Source organism: Pholcus phalangioides, unplaced genomic scaffold (assembly GCF_987345545.1).
Source record: "Pholcus phalangioides strain wild (caught in Gottingen) unplaced genomic scaffold, Ppha-v1.0 ptg000013l_1, whole genome shotgun sequence".
In the NCBI taxonomy this organism is placed as follows: Eukaryota; Metazoa; Arthropoda; class Arachnida; order Araneae; family Pholcidae; genus Pholcus; species Pholcus phalangioides.
The window spans coordinates 33,225,078-33,244,317 of record NW_028301606.1 but is presented as its reverse complement, the minus strand read 5'-3'; the positions used below and the strand labels follow the sequence as shown (position 1 = coordinate 33,244,317).

Below are 19,240 nucleotides of genomic sequence, written 5' to 3'. Positions count from 1 at the left end.
AATATAGTTTTGTTGATCTATTGTTATCCACCATTATACATGGTGGAAGAAATGTCCTGAACACATTTTACGACAGAAAAAATTGCGGCTAAATTATTCACCAAAAAAAAAAATGTTTTTGGTGAATAAACAAAACAGTTGGAAATCTCACTCACGGATGGCACAGTATCATCAAAAGCACGGCATATCACATAAAATGCGACATCCCTTGTGCTACGGTCAGATAAAAATATCCCAGAATCAGCCTTTTTGAGTTGGTCATGGGGGGGGGGGGGGGGTAAAAATTTAATTCCGTCTGGTCAAAAATAAAAATATCCCGGCAAAAAACCTATGTATATAACGTATTTCGAACCCCTGCCTAACGGTCACCCTGAGATATGGTCACGGACACGATTTCCATCATTCATTCCAGCAGATCAATACCTCCCGAACGGCACCGATAGTTGTACTTTTGGGTCAAATTATTCTCACTAGATGGCAGCACAAGTTTCGGGGTTTTTTTGGTTCATTTCACATGGCTACTTTTCAATGAAATTTTGGCTTGCGTGTCAAGTTTGTTACTGTGTGGCAACTCAGATGTCAGTTTAGGGCTCAAAATCACATGTTTTTGGTTGTGCTCGTGTATTTCACACACGATTTCACGCTGTTTAATATGGGTATCTAATGATCGCTCTCAATCACTAAGACAAAACAAAAAATATGTCACCGAATAAGAATAATTTATGATGGTATCGGAGAAACATTAAGGTCCTGCAGATGATATTGCGAGAATTGAAGATCATACTGCAGAAAAATATCTGACATCGCACAAAAATTGGCTAAAAAAATGACATATTAATCTGAAGAAGAAGACGATGTGGAAGCAATATAATGTTAGGAGCAAGAAAGCAGTGTCAAAAACTATTCGCTTTTTTTAATGTGCTCGACGGATGAAATGCATTTTTCTGTGAACACAATGATGGAATAGCATTTTGTATTTAGTCTCTCTCAGCTTAAAATACATTTTTCCTGAGTTGGAATGCTCAGCAAAACCCGCAAAACAATGATTTATCAATTTTTCCAAAAGATGTAAATTCAGTATGCAAACCTGATCCATGATAACGTGATCTTCACGTATTACAAAGACATCCGTATGGTTTGTCTAGGGGATTTTTTTTAGTGTTCAACTTCTGTGTAGAATATTACCCCTTGTAATTTTAATTGCGTTTCATTGCAATCAATAATTATGTATTTTCATCACATAAATGCATCTTATATTGTTGGAATTTCATTCATTTGCAAATAATGAACCATTTCAGGTATTGTTAATGCTGTATTTTACAGTTTCAAAAGTAACCACTGAAATACGGTTACACCTCTTTTACGGTCAACTTACTTTGTGCTGTGAGTGTCCTCAAAAGAGGGGTTTTACTGTATATAGTCATTTGCTTTAAATAAACCATATTTCAATGCGGGTATTTCCTTTGGGTCGGGCAACATTTAAACGGATGAGAGGGTGATAGCAATACAATGTGATACTTTTATGTAACGTAAATCATGATAAGCATTAATCACGAACTGTTTGTGCCACATTTCATGAGCTATGCCGAGTTTTTCGTGATACAGCAACAACGTGAGCAAATTGTGATTTTTTTTTAATTATTTGTGAAAACATATCTCGTATTTTTCAATTATTTTCATGCAAACTGTTCTTTTTTATGTGCACTGGTTGAGTTTTTATTAATTATAGCAAAGTGAGCCCAAGACTTCTCACCCACCCTGCAAATTATTTACGGATATCAATTTATTCAAGTTGAGTTAATATAAGTTGTTAGATTTAAGGTAATATTGTATTAAAATAACAGAATTTCAAACTGCCGAGCAACACAATGATATGCAGGGATTCCCACGAAACCGAAAATAAGTTAAAAATTCATAAAAATCGAAGGAATTGCTATATTTGAGTGCGGTTTGCAAAAAAAGTTGCTCCCTCACGAATTAAGACTTTTTTCGGAACAAGGAAAGAAATTAATTCAACTGTTTTTGTCGATAGAGGAGGGTACTTACTGCAACAAAGCAAATCACCGGAAATATGCAAATCGGAGTCCTATAAGATGCAAGGTGTACAATTAACTGCTCGTTTCGGGTTTTTCCTGTTGCTAGTGCTTTCATAGGGTTTTCATTGCGATTTTGATGTTGATGGATAAATCACTGTTGGTGAAGTTGTTTTACCTTCGCCATGGAACATCGGCTGAGGATTTACAAACGTTTCAGACACAGAAGAGATTGAAGAAAGTTCAGACTGAGAAATTTCGCATTTGCGCAGTCCTCTATCGAGAAAAATTTGAACTTTTTTCTCTGCTCCAAAATAAAATAAAATAAAATAAATATCTTCGTGAAAATAACTGTTTACCAAATTGCATTCAAATATAACTTAAATTTTTAATGACTTTTAAACCATTTTCGAATTCATGGGATACCGAATTTATGGTATTTCTCTTACACACACAACACCAATTCATTTTTTAAAAATGAAATATTTTTCATTCTCGAAGGCAGACTCTAAATAAATGCTCTTTAAGAAACTCCGTAGGTAGAAATTTAAGTATGGGTGTTATCCACCAATTCCGTCATAATTTAAAATTCATTAACTTTATTTTGTTCGTATTTCTAGACAAGAAGTTTTTTGTTTCTGTCCGATTCGAGATATGAAAACCAATTAATCTGCACATATCATTATGTTATTTATATGGATATCAATTTATTTTGGCAGCCTCCTTCAGAACACTCAATAAATGGGAAGATCAGGGGTTATTACGTCGGATACAAACTGCTGAATTCTCAAAGCCACTTCATTTACAAAACACTCGAGCAGTTGAATCCTACCGAAAGCGTCGCTGAGTGCACCATAACGAACCTGAGAAGATCGACCGAGTATGTCGTTACCGTACAAGCTTTCAACAGCAAAGGCGCCGGTCCTCCGTCCAAAGAGGTGCAAGTTCGGACTCATGAAAATGGTGAGCTCAGTTGATTTCAACAGTTAATCATTTGTCCATGTAAAGAGCTAGATCAATAACAGTTTCGACCATCTTCCTCTAAAATTAATTCAGTTTACTTTACGTTTCCCTTCACCATTCCATCCTAATATAACATTTATTATCAGGGCCAAGATTCTTATGACCTAGAATCTGATAAAAAAAGGCGTTCTAAAAAATCCTTTGAAGTCCTAAAAAACTAAATTATGTCCTATAATGATCAAAATATGCCACAGTTTTTTTTTCTGTTTCAGATACCATTATTTTCAGCAAAAAATGTGCGAATGAGACATATTAATGCAATCAATATGCCAATTAAAACAAATAGCCGCTACTTTCACTGAAATTCTTCAGTTCACTAACTAGTGCACGTGTATCATAAAATTAGATAATAACGCTGGAGGACTCATTAATGGTGTGGGGTGAACCTAGGAGTGGACCTTTATATTTTCCCACAGGCTATGGTCTTGTCCGAAAACAGAGGAGGATGTGGAAATGATCAGGCATTGGCAAATTTACATCCACACTATTATTAGCGCGGGGGCGGGGTACATTGAGAGGAGGACGTTGAAAGACCACAAGCAACCTCGAGTGCAGGTTGCTAGCTCTGCTCCAGAACATTTCCGGAAGTCCTTATGAATCGGTAATTTCAATAAGATTAATATACAGATATCCTGAACACCAAGATCCACCCCCATTTTTTTATATGGATCTCGCATGCGCATTTTAGTTAGAAATTTAGAAGACTGGGGAAGAGTGGGGGGGGGGCAGTTTCATTGAAATTGTGGAAACATCAAAACGAATTTAGGAAATTTTATTTCACCAGGATGATAAATATTTTCAGTTCATTTTAATAGTACTTTATTTTGTGTTAGTAGAATCTAGATTGAATTAGGGCATTACATGTTAGGGAAAGGGGTGACATTCAGAAATCCTTCTACACCTTTCATCACACAGATAAGTTTCATGTGTATAATTCTGGGTAAAAATGGACCCGCACACGTATATTTCCATTCCATTCGAAATAATCCCTCTACAGCAATTTCTTGTTTATAAATACTTTAAAATGCTTTATAAAACAATCTCTCATATCTGAAGTTACATGAATGCGAAATACAATTTAGACTTCATACTATAGAAGTCCCAAACCCAAATTAAACTTGTATCATTTAGGTTTGTAAACTTTGGATTAAATATTTAGTTACCAAAATATTTAATTTATTTCCGCAGTTAATAAGTGAATATTCTTTATGTGCATCGTTTTTATATATATTTAATGTCATGGTTGTTAACTCAAGAAAATTTTAATTTTCTATTTGGCATGATGTAATCTAATCTTCTTTCATCTTGCATACGGTACGTCGCTAAATGAAGATTTTTTTTTTTCAAGTCTAACAAAACTCTATTTGTTTTCCTGTTTTGCCACTTATTTCTGTATATTCTTATATGAATTTCTGTTTTCTTTTTTTTTTATTCCCTCTCGTTACTATTTGTACCGACAGACACGTAGAAATTATTTTTGGGGCTCACAAGATAGTTTAGCCTCGAACTGGCTTGTGTCATTTAACTGATTAAATAAAATTATCTAAGAACTATTCCCAAAATCTTGAAAATATGCCATACGATGACTGAAAATGATGAAAAATTGCTCTATCGCGTGAAAATAGCAAAATGTTTGGTCATTGAAATCCTAGCTAAATTTATTATCGTCGGGGAAAAGATGAATAAACAATGATAAAGTACATAAATTGATACGATTTTATAGTTTGTGATGAGTTAAAGTGTTTTGAAATTATTTTATGATCCATAAGTCAGGAATAGAAATGTGTTAAATCTCTTTCTACGCATAATATCCTTCACAAGAATCAAAACCACACTTTCATTATACGGATATTAGTGGTTTATCCTCAAAGCCGGATAAAGTTGTATACATGGACGCTATAAAATAGCGGGAAATAAAATGTACCTGTTTCGAATAAAACTTTTCGAGAAACATTGAACGAATATCTCTCTTTCTATACACATAGCTCCCCTATCATTTTCGCAGACTGTAAAATGGCGATAATACCATATCTGCAACTGCACGAAACTCTCTAATTTCGAAAAGCTCATAAATTTTCTCTCCGCCGAAAGACATTTCGCCGACACCAAATTATAGCTCTGGTCTTATCTCCTTACTCGGTCCGTATCATTTTCAAGCCAATTCGTATTAATGAACTCATTCGCGGGGGCATTCAATTACTCCACTTCCACGCTTTACACTTTCGCCGTCGCCACTGCTGCTGCTGATACCGAAATTCGCTGTGCTCTGCGTTTGGATCTGCGCTTAGCATTGATATCCATATCACGGTCGTTGCGGATATTGGAGAATCGAGACAGGAGTCACTGAACATTGTTCTGTTTCTCGTGCGTATCTGCATTCTCAGGTTTACTGATTAAAGCAATTGGACTTGCAAACACGAAAGTGTGCGTGATGTCTGTGCATTATGTAAGCAGAATGAAGTGCGTAATTGGTGGCTTTCAATTTTATTTTTTTCCAAGTATTTCTGTGGTTCGTTGATAGCTTGAAAGATTATCTTGGAGGTTCTCATTTATCCTTATTACACTCGTGCAACGCTTGCGTAATTTCAGTGTATATTAAACAAACCATCAGTATCATTTAAAACCAGCTACTCCAATTACGGTATAAAGTTTTGACATTAATCAGTATGATACAGGGCGTTCCAAAAATTAATAGTTCAAAAAATTATAAAACTCTAGGATTTTTTTATATGTAGATGAGGTTTGCAAAGAAAGTAATTCCCACGAAAGACGTATTCATTTGTACAGAAAAAAAACAGTTCTGATTTTTGTCAATAGAGAGCACTAATTCGAAGTAAAACACCGGAAATATACAAGGCAGAGCCGTATAAAATTCAAGGTGTACGATTAACAGCTCATCTCTGAATGTTCTGGCGCTCACTTAAGGTATTCTGTTGACATTGGAGGGGGTGAAGCACTATTGAACAGAAGTGATTGAAGAGAGGATCAAATTCAATCAAAAATAATTTGTTTTTTTGAAGCGCCCTGTATCTACAATATTTGAAAGTTGTTTTTTAGTCTGTACAAAAAAAAAACTTTCGAGTGAGAAGTATATTTTTCGCAAAGTTCATTTAAATATACCAATTCCTTTATTTTTTTAATTATTCAGAAATTTGTGAAACACCCTGTATTTTTATATTGAGAGTACTTTTCGAATCATTTCTTCCTTTATAAAATAATTTTCCTAAATTTCTTTTCTAGAAAAGTAAAAATAAATATACTTCAAAATTCGCTACCTATTTCAGCATTCGCTCTTATTACTTTCACTTGACCATACATGCACCTCGTACACATTGATATGGGGGATTTCTAACGAACTGGTACACCCCAGAACGTGTTTTTTCAATGTATGATGTGAGCTCCTTAACACATTTATGTTGCCAGAATTATGCTTGTTCCGTTATGATTCAGTAAGTTATGCTAGTACTGTCATCTCTCTGAGTTAAATATTTCGAAGTAACATTGACAGATGCCTCAATTTTCGTGTTATGTAAATATCATGTTGAAGGTCCGGCGGCTGTCTTTCAGCATGTATTAATTCGCACTGAATGTTATAAGTAAAACACGTAATAATTACAATAATAAAAAAACACACACAGAAATTTAAGCGCCAGTTTTTAACCACGAAAATTGCGTTAAAAATTTTTAATAATAAATAACTACAAAAAAAATTCAAAAGTCACGAATGCCTCCTTTTCTTTCGAATGTGACTTAGTAAAAAAGACATTTTTGAGAAAATAGAGATTTGAAAAATAATTTATTGAATAATTGATAGATGAATGAAGTGATGTAAAAAACCATTGTTTTAGTGGAAACATTTTGATGATTTTTTAAATGTGTTAATACTTGCTGGGGTCAAAATGGCAGCACGAAGCTAGTTATGTACAGAATTTTCACTTCCCCAGTGAAGGGTTAGGTCAATTTATGAATTTTGTTCTCCATAAATTTTTATTTTAATTTAATGAAAAAAAAGTAAAAACAAGCGTATACGTATTCTCTGGTCTTAATCTGTTATTTATTATGTGTCAGTTAATTCTTTATTGTATATTTTATTAACGCTCATGGAAAAGGTAATGCTACGAATCAAACATGTGGTGACAATCCCATAGAAAATTTATAGTACTTATGTGGATATTTTACAATTCACAATTGTAGTGCATGAAAAGCGTTAGAATGTAATGTCTTAAAAATTTAGAAAAACAATATTGCAGAAGAATTGATTCATTGTAATCAAATAATACGTATTACATAAGATTGTAAAGAATTCAAATGCAATAATAAAAACAGCAACAAAGTACAATACATATGCTGGGTGTCCTGTAAGTGCTAGCACGGACTTTATCTCATCAACCATCCGTCTATCCAAGAGGTATGATTCCAGTTTGAAAAAATGATCGAGAGGTGTTCATAACATACTCTGTATCAGTTTTGGGAGTGAAAACGCTGCATGTGACAAATTAAAAAATCTACATATTTAAACAGTCCCCTGTGCTCTAACTTCCAACGAAAAAAGTGTTTCCCTGTCCTTCCTAACTGCAACAAAAAAGTTCTGTGTTTCTAAGTGCAATGTTCACAGAGATATTCAAATTCGAAAAGTGAAGGAAATTTGGGAAAAAGGAGCGTTGAATGCCAGTAAAACGGTTTTCTCGCATTTTACGCTGTTATTTCCCAAATTTACTCCGTTTTTAAAATTTGAACATCTCTATGAATATTACATTTTGAAACACTGCATTTTTTTTTCTCTTTGTTGGCATCGGAAGAGACAGGGCAGTAACTTTCTAATAGAAAGATAGATCACGGGGACCGTATCAAAAATTGAGATTTTTTTTATTCCGTCACACACTGTATTTTCACTCTCAAAACTGGTACAGAGTAATTTTATAACGCCTGTTGAGCATTTCTTTAAATTGGAATCATGCCTCTATGGCGTACGGTTGATGAGATAAAAGCTGGACTAGCTTTTACAGGACACCCTGTATGTAATATTACATAATATTTTAATTACATTAAACATATAATATTATATTAATAATTATTAATTTTTTTATATATGTTATTTCTTTATTTATTAATAGTAACTACTAATTATTTATTTATTTATTACAATCTCACAATATTAATTAATTTCATATTCATGTATATTTAAGAGCACAAAAAGGTAAAAAAATTTAAATATATATATTTCTACTATTTTTTTTAACAAATATATGCATTTTTTATTTAACTTATCTCATTTAACGAAATTCAAACCTCTTGAAGCAAAGATGTTGATAGAAAGGTTGTAAATAGAAAAGAAAACTAATTATAATTAATTGGAAACAACAAAAATATTAAATATCCTCATATAAAAAGTAAAATAAAGAATTTATAATTAAATTGAATTTGCAAAAAAAAAATTTACAAGAACTTTGTAAGGACTGGGATAATATGTATTCTTTATAATTGAATTGAATTGGCTAGAGAAAAATAAATGTATAGAAATATTTTCTAAGGATTGTAAAAAATAGCAATAGAAAGAAAGCGCATCTTATTATCGTCTAAACATGGCATAACGATTTTTTTTTCATTCATTTCCCTGTAAAAAAACTATTTTTATCGAATTCAATACAATCTTCTAAAAAAACGTGGCAAAAAATATTCTGACGTTTCGCTCATGACATATAAATGGACATGATTCGTTTAGTCTGGTGGATGTTTACACCAACTTGACAGTTGCTTTCGAACGCGTAAACTATTTGCCGACTTACATACATCAAATACATTCCCGCGTTTGAACAAAAAAAAACAGGCTTTTATATTTTATTTGACAGTAAACACGTCCATCATTTTTTTTTCTTCCATCCGTTTCCTTCCCTTTAGTTGTCATATTACGCAATCCAATCAAATTACTGCACTGGCATATGGATTTTTGCCAATGCTAGTGATTTCAATTCTTTCGCTTATACGTTGTAGAAGTATGTATTTACATTGTTCTAGCAAATTGAAAGAAACATTTTTGATTAAAATTTTTCCGCAGAGTCAACTGTTATTTTAATTATGATTGTTATTGACTGTTATTTTAATTATGACATTTTTTCAGTTTCACTAGCTAAATTATTGTCTTTTTTTTCGATAAAATATTATTGCTCATTAATTCAGACCCACCCACGTCACCGGTATTGAAGATTGTATTCAGTACTTCGCATTCAGTGGAGTTGTCGTGGGAGCATTCATCGGAGGAGAACAATCCAGTAAAAGGTAAGGGAAAATAAACAATAAATATTCGTTTTTTCGAATCACCAGTTATCAATCTCAGTGATAATTAAAGTTTATATTAAATATCAACAAAACTCTTACAGCAGCAATAGTCTCTCTCTCTCTCCACAAACTTCACAAGTGCGTAGATCGCCAATGCTTCAGCACGGAAGGCCTAGGCTTATAAACTTATTATTTTTGTTCATTAATATATTTGCTGGAATATGCACTGTAGTTATTGCTCGTGGAAAACGCGGGTTTTATGTGCACCCAAGTGAGAAAAAGTCCGACTTAGGAGGGAGGGAGGAAGGGAAGTGGGAATGGAGAGGGATTACTCTAAGCCACACGTGTAACATTACTTAATATTTTTAAACTTACTTCTGCATTTCACTCTTTTTTCCCTTCTAATATGTGAAAGGGGGGCTCAAAGTTTCGAGGCCCGAAAAAAGACAAATACCATTGTTTTTTGCTAATAATCAAATTTCGCGCCAATTTCCTACTAAACCTACGTCAAAATGTAGTAAGCGCCATCTCCCATTCAGATATCGAATTTCTCATGTTTGGTGTTCTTATAGTTCTCAATAGATGTCAGTAGCTATTTCACTAAATCGTATTCGAATCTGTAAGTAAGGATACGTAAATTTCGCAAAAAAAAATCCGAAATTTCACAAAAAAAAACTTAAAAATCGTTAATTTCCCATTTATTCGCAGAAAAAAATTCAGATCAGAAATTTCGTATTTTTTCACAAAAAAAAATATTATTTACGAGCAAGAAAAATGAAAAAAAATATATAAATATTTAAAAGAAATAAAGATAATGTATTTAAAAAAAATAAATAAAATATATTTAAAAAAAGCATACCATAGGCCCTCCCCTTACCTTGCTAGAAATACTTGCATGGTTGTGCAAAATGTCACCAAGAAGTGTTTTCAATAATTTGAAGTACGCAGTCATGTAACGCGCGAAGTCTGATACTAGCTCCCTTAATTTTCGTATTTAGTTTCGTATTATTTCAAGGTGCCAGTTACAGCTTGGAAACACACGGAAGAATTAACGATAAAATTTAAATTATGGAGATTTCGTAGAAAAGTAGTAAAAATTCAAATTTTTGCATTTACTCCTCAAAATTGGCAAATTTCGCATTTATCGCATTTATTTCGTGAATTTCGCATTTATCGCGGTTATTTCGTAAATACGAAATTTACGTATCCCTAATTATAAGTTATTGATATACTATATTTATTCTAGACGTTAATTCAGTATTTGTAATGCCAAACAAAACTTCACCGATCATGAGTAACATATTTCTATCTAATAACTGTATCATATTAAGCGCGCCAGAAATTTTATGTATAAAAGATAAGTGAATGATTGTGTTTTTGAATTCCCAATTAGACATACAAGTGAATATTATTGTTCCTTCCATATTGTTTGCATGTCATATAATGACCGAATTAGGTTCCATAAGGTTTTTTGATGAAATCTCGAAAGCAATGTTAATAATCGTATTAAAATTATATTTATTCGTGAATTTCTGATCAAGTTAATGTATTAGAATTTTATTTCATTCCCTTTACTAGGTTATAAGCTGTTTTACAAAGAAGACATGTCTGAATGGACTGAGGTCGAGCTGTCAGCTTCGCACACTTCTTATTCCCTGAGATCTCTAACATGCAGCACGAGGTTTCACTTCCATATGGTTGCTTTCAATGAAGTCGGTAGAAGCGAGTCCAGTGAAGTTGTTACAGTCACTACGCAAGGCAGTGGTGAGTGAAAAACTCACTAAAAAAATTCACGTTCGATCATTTAAAATGCATTCATCCTGGTTTATATTATCATAATTACAGAAATGTACAGGGTGATTTTAATTAAAGTTCCTGTGCTCGTATTTTTTCTCAAAAACTGCTTAAATGAATACAACCAAAATTTTAGGATAACTTACTGAAACCACGAGAGGAGGATTTGTAAAATAAAAAAAAAAACAAGAAACCTTCAGAAGAACTAGAACCTTCCCCTTAGAAGATCCAGAAACAGAATGACGACAACAGCCAATCAGATAACTCCACATCTCTCGGCCAATCAGGTTCTACCAGCATAAGAACTGTTTTCAATACGCTGCCAGAACTTGACTTTGATCCAGTTTATCAATTCTCCTGATGATGCCAACCACTAGTTTTGGGGAAATGTTGAGAACTAACTCAAACGGACGACGGTCTTCGAACCCGGAAAGAAAAATTTCATCAAATGATAGCCGTGAAATCTTTATCAACTAAAAAAAATAGTTCAATTTTGGACCACCAGGTGAAAAGTGGCGCTTTTTATTACACTTAATATTTTCTCATGGTCCACATAGCGTATATACTAAGTTTGAACTGAATGCGTTTACTAGTACAGACTCTATATAGGTCTGAGTAGTTTCGGTATACTGACACTGTTCAGACTAATGTAGCACCCGTCAGAATAACTCACTACTCCGACCTATATAGCGCCCGTAATGGAAGACGTATTCCATTGAAACTTGCTATATTGTCCATGGGGAAGAAGGAAAACTCAATAAAAGCGCCACTTTTTCAGCTGGTTATCAAAAAAATATAACTTTTTTTTATTATTTCATAAATCTCATTCATATGGTCTCATTAAGATATCCTAAAAAGAAATCTGTTCAGAGCACGTTAACTTCAATCATATAATGACCCTGTATTTATAACTTGGGCTTAAAAGGGTCGTTCAAGTATTACGTCAGCAAAACTCTGACCCCCCCCCCCCCAGCAAAATTTCGTTATCAGCTCTGGCCCCTACCTCCTAACGCATATTGCTGGGATCAGAGACGTATGCAGGGGGGGGGGGGGCATAGTGAGAATGATCATGATTTATGACACTCATAAACCTTAAACTAGTCAAATTATTGAAAATCCATTGATATAAATCGAGAAAAAAAATTGACTTATTATTAATTTTTTTCTTTAATTTATTTCCATTATATGCAGCGCCACTAGCTCCGGACAAAAGTATGTTCCTTGATGTAAATACGACTTTCTTGGCACTGAACTTGGATTCTTGGAGTGACGGAGGTTGCCCAATATCATACTTTTCCGTTCAATATAAAGAAAAAGGAACGAGAGAATGGACTCTTGTGTCGAACAATCTCGAACCCTCTGAAGAAGGTTTCTTCGTGATGGGACTGAAACCAGCGTCCTGGTACAACTTGATGGTGGCTGCGCACAATAAGGCGGGTACAACAGAAGCTGAATACGTTTTCGCTACTTTGACTATGACGGGAGGTATGAAATATACATAATTGTCATACAGTTATAGTAATACGCAGTATACTGTTGAAAAGATATGTTACAGTAGCATTTGTAGCTAGTAGCTAGCTTATCTATGTTTAATTTTTCGGTAATTTTCAGAAAAAAGTTATTATTTTTTTGTTTTTAAATGCACATAAAATACTGTTTTCTTTTAATATCGTGGCATGTGAATGAATGAACGTCAGGACTCCGGACTTACCCAGTTTCCGAGATCTCCTCCAGACCACCTTCACAGCAGTGTCTGAAACAAAATCTGTATACCTAACAGTTGGAGTACGCTCTAGTAGTATACCTGATTATTCAAGGCCGCCGCCTATATTTCAAATTGTTAGGAAAATACGATGATTGAATATTTGTGCCGTTGTAGGTCCGTTGCTCTCCGTGGCGAGATTTATAACGGAGAGATCCGCTCGCCTATTCGCGCATCGAAGTCAAGGCACTACAGAAAAGCAACTTCAGCCGATCAGCACTGCGGCGCCGTGAGGTTCAAACCTGGGTTCTCGTTTTGCCCCTCGTGAGAGTCCCTCACTATTACCGCTTGACCACCACAGCACCTAAAATACACCGTGACAATATTAATATTCATAATCTCAATTTACAGTTCCGTCATCCATCGTTAAACTGCTATTGAATGTTCTGTTTTTATTTAAAAAATGAAAATATTATATAATCTTTTATTCGAGAGATGAACAATTTAAATGTTCTTATCCCAAAGTGCTGTAATATCGATTGCTATTTGTGAAGGGAAAGAATCTCTTGTTTTCGGTATAAAGTTGTTTGCGAACCAGACAGATGGCAGCACTTGCTGTCTGACTTTTTCCTCTTTAGCTTCTTTGTGTTTTTTGATTTATCCAGATGGCAGCACTGTTCATCCTTCAAAATCCTCTCTCTCTCACAGAAGAGAAGAAAGAGCTGTTTTTTTCATCAGTTACATATCGCAAAGGGAAACAAAAGGTCGTTTTTGTGATTCTTATTATATATTACTTATTTATATTTGGAATACAAGTTTGAGATTACGCCTTTCAGACGAGCCGAAATATCTCCGCACCTAGGAAATGTTCATGCGGGTCCGGACGTCGTCCGCATGTGTCAAAGTGTGGGCCCCGCATCCGCACATACAAGTTTTGACGATAGGTTTATTCGGAGCTATTCACACGATGCGGATGCGGAGCGAATTCTTCCGCATCTTTGGCTACTTTTTAACGGAATTTTGCACGGATTTTTTTCAATTATTTTGCCATAAATACCATTAAGAACACCATATGATGGCCCATGCTCTATAATATAATGTACCTACATACGTATATCCCTCCGTTTCCTTCTGAGATGAAGATATAACAACTTTAACTGTCTTTTGTCCATACTTTACAATTTTATACAATAAAACCTGCCAACAACGGCCACTGATGGGACCAAAATTATAAGCCGTTCTGTTCAATAGGAATATTTAATTGACTACATACTTTAATAACTTTTAAATTTAATTTAAAAATTTTAATTTTTAAAATTATTTGAAAAATATAAATATATTTGAAATATTATTTTAAATATTTATTATTTTTTAAATACTTAATCTTTTAATATTTTTAAACTTTAAATACAATACTTTTATTAAACAATGTTATCCACGTACGGCGTTCACTCAGAGCCGGATTAAGACGATTGCAGGCCCTAAGCACTTGAATAGTTTTGGTGCACCCCGATACCTACAAATATATTTTACTCGATATTGAGTCTATAAAATAAAAAAAAGTGAAATTTTATATTTCAGAAGTGAATAATCTAAGGATGGGACTACACTCTAAGAGGTTTATGAAAGTTATTTTATAAAACTTGGAAAAAGCAACCGATCAGCTTATTGGTTGCATTTTTAAGAGAATTATTATACAATTTTTATAGTGCAATCTGGGCTTAAGGCCGGGACCACACTATGAAGTTTTATAAAATATATTTTATAAAAGTTGAAAATTCAACTGATAGGCGCATAGGTTGCATTCAAGCAAGTGCAACCGGTGATCTTATTGGTTGAATTTTTCACGTTTTATCAAACAGCTTCTACAAAACTTTCCCGGCTTAAGGCCGGTATTACACCATAAAAGTTTGATAACATCCCTTTTCTAAAACTCAAAAAATCCAACCAATGTAACCTCATAGGTCACATTCGAGCAAATGCAACTGGTAAGCTTATTGGTTAAATTTTTCAAGTTTTATAAAAGGACTTTTAGAAAACTTTTATAGTGTAATACCGGCCTAAGGCTGGTATTACCCTATAAAACTTTGATTAAAAATTATTTCATAAAACTTGAAAAATGTAACCAATAAACACATCTGTTACATTCGAGAGAACTTAACTGATCAGCCTATTGGTTGCCTTTTTCAAGTTTTCTTCTAGCGAACTTTTTTTTTTGGAACATCGAATGTTTTGGATGTTTTCGGGCTGGATTTTTCGAATATTAGATGATTTTGGAATTTATTTTTCCGAAAAGCAGATTTTTTTTTTTTGGAAATGTTTTGAAAATATTTGAAGACATTTTCTCCCATCGACTACTTGTGAGGATCGGAATGAAGACATCTTTATTTCCATATTCTATGTAACTCTAGATTAAACCACCAAAGAATGGCTCTAGGCTGCCTATGGGCACTGAATTAGGGGTGAAGGAGGAAAATAATTACAAAAATTGCGAAAAAAAAGTTTTTATGCACGAATTACAAACTCATTCATTACAAACTTCATCCGCATCTTTAGTTTTTAACTACCCACGTGTTTCTAATCTATGAATCTGTGGACGCTGTTATCAGCAGCACCACAAATTAGGACAGAATGCGTATTTGCGGATCGTAAAGGTGTGCAAAGCGGATTACTTAGTGACCCCCCCTCCTCCTAACCAGAGAACATGGCCCACCTCTCCGTCTCAACGAAGAGATGCAAGCAATTGCTCGAAGAAGACCTGCGCCATGCTGTAAAACTAACTTGGTAACCATACTCAGGGTCAATAAGTTTAAATGTAACAATATTTTCGGTTCAACTAGAAAATAGTTCCTGTTGATGTGTTACGTCATTTTGAACATTCACAACATTTTCACACACAGCCCCGCTTGCTCTATTATCCAAAATTATTTTTCCCCCACAGAAGAAATTTTTGTTATATAAAGTATTTCTAAAAGACGGTGTCCACCGTAAACACATTGAGCGGGCGAATGTTACCTGTGTTATTGCCAGTTGGTGTGTAAAAAGCAGATCTTTTTTTTCGGAACTTAGTAAATCGGTGGTAATTTTGATAAGAGGTAAGTAAAATACGTCCGTGTTTAGAATAGTGAGCTTGGTGTCATTAAATTCTGCGTTTCTTTAGCTATTTATTAAGTAGGAACAGAGTTTGGTTGTTGTGTACATTTTGAGGTTAGATTGAGAATTTGCCACGAGGTGTCATTTGGGGCAATTCCGAACACCTGTTTCGGTGGATGTACTCAGAGTGCCGTGGTGCAGAGACTGCAGAAAATTGTATTTGTAATTTTTGTAGGCTGCGTTAGGTAAGTAATAGCTTTATGTTCACCTTAGTTGTCTGTTTTTACAGAAACAGTGGGTTCTAGAGTTGATTATGTCATTTGAGTAATTAAATTAACTACCTGCATAAAAAACTACGTAATTTATCCTACATCCCTTACTGCAAGGGGAACCACCACTATAAATCTTTGCTAACTTTTCCGACACAACTCTGCCTCTTTTGAGGTAACGGAAGTAAGGTGCTTTGCATCAGTCCGGGGCTGTGAGCGGTTCTATCTATCTATCTACATCCCTTACTTAGCTGACCCTGTTCTGTATTGCCCCGACCCAAGGAGCAATCCCGATCAGTGGAATTGACATTTTATTTCACGTCCTTTATGCCTACAAGGGCTTTAGGACCGCTTTAAAACAAAAGTTTTTAAACAGTATAAGCTCTATCGAAAAAAAAAAAGATTTATATATAAAGTTCGTCATTACCCTGCTTTCCCCTACATGGTAGGTAGCTGTTCAGCTGAGTTGAAGCATTTTTTAGTTTTTACATAATTTTCACTTACGTTGCGAGAAGTAAATATAAATTCCTTATTCGGACGTTTTCATTTTGTAAAGTTTCACCTTCCCCCTCCCCCTCATCTCGGTTCATTAAGTGTGGGAACCACCGCTTAAGAGGAAAATGTTTGCTATTCCAAATCTCAAAATTTCATTTCATATACTTAGCCTATAGTTACCTACTTGCTCAAAAGATGGCGACATGCGTAATCCCATGTGCTTCGCGAAGCTAGATAGTATTATTATTTCTGAATTTTCATAGATGGCAGCAGCAGAATTTTCTAACAAATGTAATTTCAAGATGTGTAGACTTGCCCACAGGAAGTCAAGGATACATTTAAAAATCCAAATCAACCAGTTGATATAAAAGATTCAGTTTGCAGCAGAAATATTTATCATTGTTTTTCCCCCTTAATAAATAAAAGTTAGAATTTCACTCACAGGTTGCACATTGAAAGGAAAACCTCGACGTAACACATAAAATCCACAACAGATAATCATTAATTTAACATTATTTTATAATTTATGTTTAGTAGGGATACCAACCGTTTCGATGTGATTTCTAGCGTCCTCCTACGTTTCGGAAAACTCGCCCTTTTGTCCTCCCTTTCTGGTTTCCGAAATAATTTTTATTTTTTTCAGGGTAATTTTTTTTTTCCTACACTTTGAAACGTATATTCTTTCATTGGCATATGAGCGTATTTTGTGCCCCTCCGCCCTCAAACGCATTCACCAATAGCCATCGCAATTCCCAGAATTTTTTGTTTCTGCTTTTTTCATCAGTTCTGTTTTGGAGTTGGAAAAAATTATTGTTGTGGTCGGAACTATTGTGTAAATTGGGGTAAGTGACGTCACTAAGGTTGACTGCGTAGGCGGCCTCCTTTCTCTATTTTCGAATCTAGTAACCCTAGTTTATGACACAATTTGGTTTTTATAATATAAAAACTACTGTATCACATTCCAATATGAGCGTCCGTTTTAGCTCGCGCTACACGTAATCGGGTGAAAGAAACACCGTCTATAGCAGAAAGCCTCCGCGTGAAGGTCGTGACGTTAAAGGAGCCATCCATTTCGCCTATAGTTATTGGATATACTGCAAAAGAAATATTTCGCATACGTCGGCCTGTTTTATCCATTGTCATGAAATGGGCGACTTCGGTGACGTCAAAGCTTCACGCGGACTCTTTTCGCTATACAGTAGAAGGTGTTGGAGAAAGGGTGCTTTCTAATTAATATATGGTAGTTGTATGTAACGCAAATTGTCAGAAACATTGATTGACATGTAATTTACAGACATGGCGAAGTTTTTCGTTTTCATTTCAAATTTCACTCACAGACAGCGGCCTGTGAAATTCGAATTTTTGAATTAAAGAAAAAAAAATTGATTTACGTGATAAGTATTTTTCCACTACACCTTTTTACGTCAGTTTCTTGATTTTTAATCAATTTTTAAAATGTCTCCAACACTTCTCGTCCATACTGTGCATCATACGTGGGATATACAGGGTGTTCTCTTAATGAGCCGACAAACTCAGAGATATAAACAAAAAGAGGAACAAAATATGGAGTAGAACATGGTGTCGCAAACCACTTTGAGAGGGTGAAAATCACGAAAACCGCATGCAGGTTTCGACGTGAGCTGCAACCAGTCGTGTACTGGTCGACAGGAAATCGGCAAACCGTTGTAGCACGGTTTCTTCCATTTGAGCAGTGCGTACATTACGCGGTCTCCCTGCATCATGCCGTGCTGCATGGAAGGTCCCCGTAATAGTCGATCGATCGTGGCGAATGTAGTATGGTGCGGACAACGCCTCATCGGATATTGCTGTTGGTACATCCGCTGTGCTATGCGCTCATTGCCATCTGTTCGACCGTAAATAAGATGCATGTCAGCGTATTCCTCGTTAGCGTAGTCAGCCAACACGATACTCATTGAAACAGACAACTAACTGCTACACGTGCTTACTATAGCAATAACGCTAATTTACTTCGTCTGTGATCGTACCCCAGCGCATGCGTTTCGTGACGCTGCTTACGTCAGATATGATGAGCGAAACCCACGAATAAATTCAGCGATCAACTGACATCCTCCTTTCGTCTCCTCTGGACTCCGAGCCTGCATGCGTTATTCGAGATTTCACCCTTCCAACGTGGTTTGCGACACCATGTTCCATTGCAATTTTTGTCGCTCTTGATGCCTACTAACAACCCTCTGAAATAGTCGGTCCATTAACAGAAACCCTGTATTTCGTGAGATCTAGGTCGAACAGAAACGATATCTACACAGAACTACTACACAATACATAATTACTGTATTGCAATTATGAACGGATCTGAATGTACGTAGTCACGTTCATATTAACTATGACTTGCTAATTTTCAAGTATGCTCGTGATTTCAATTGCAATTTACGCACAAAATTACCGGTATAGTTTGTAAATTAATTCCAATCTCCCTATCCAGATATCATAAGCATCATTATTAATTTATCATTCACTGATAATGATGGTGATACCCAGTAGAAGGTAAGTCAATGTATTGAGTAGTAATAAAA

The 19,240-nt window shown here is 34.8% G+C and overlaps 1 protein-coding gene across 4 annotated transcripts in view; it reads left to right on the top strand.

Annotated features, from left to right (window-relative positions):
- The window catches only part of LOC149078980 (cell adhesion molecule Dscam1-like), a 248,824-nt gene that overhangs the window by 189,977 nt on the left and 39,607 nt on the right, over positions 1-19,240 (top strand). For all 4 annotated transcript variants that reach the window (XM_089241226.1, XM_089241225.1, XM_089241224.1 and 1 more), the window contains exons 17-20: positions 2,753-2,996; positions 9,234-9,332; positions 10,911-11,096; positions 12,318-12,611. In XM_089241226.1, the coding sequence (XP_089097352.1) occupies positions 2,753-2,996; positions 9,234-9,332; positions 10,911-11,096; positions 12,318-12,611 (823 nt within the window). The remainder of the gene's footprint in view (positions 1-2,752; positions 2,997-9,233; positions 9,333-10,910; positions 11,097-12,317; positions 12,612-19,240) is intronic.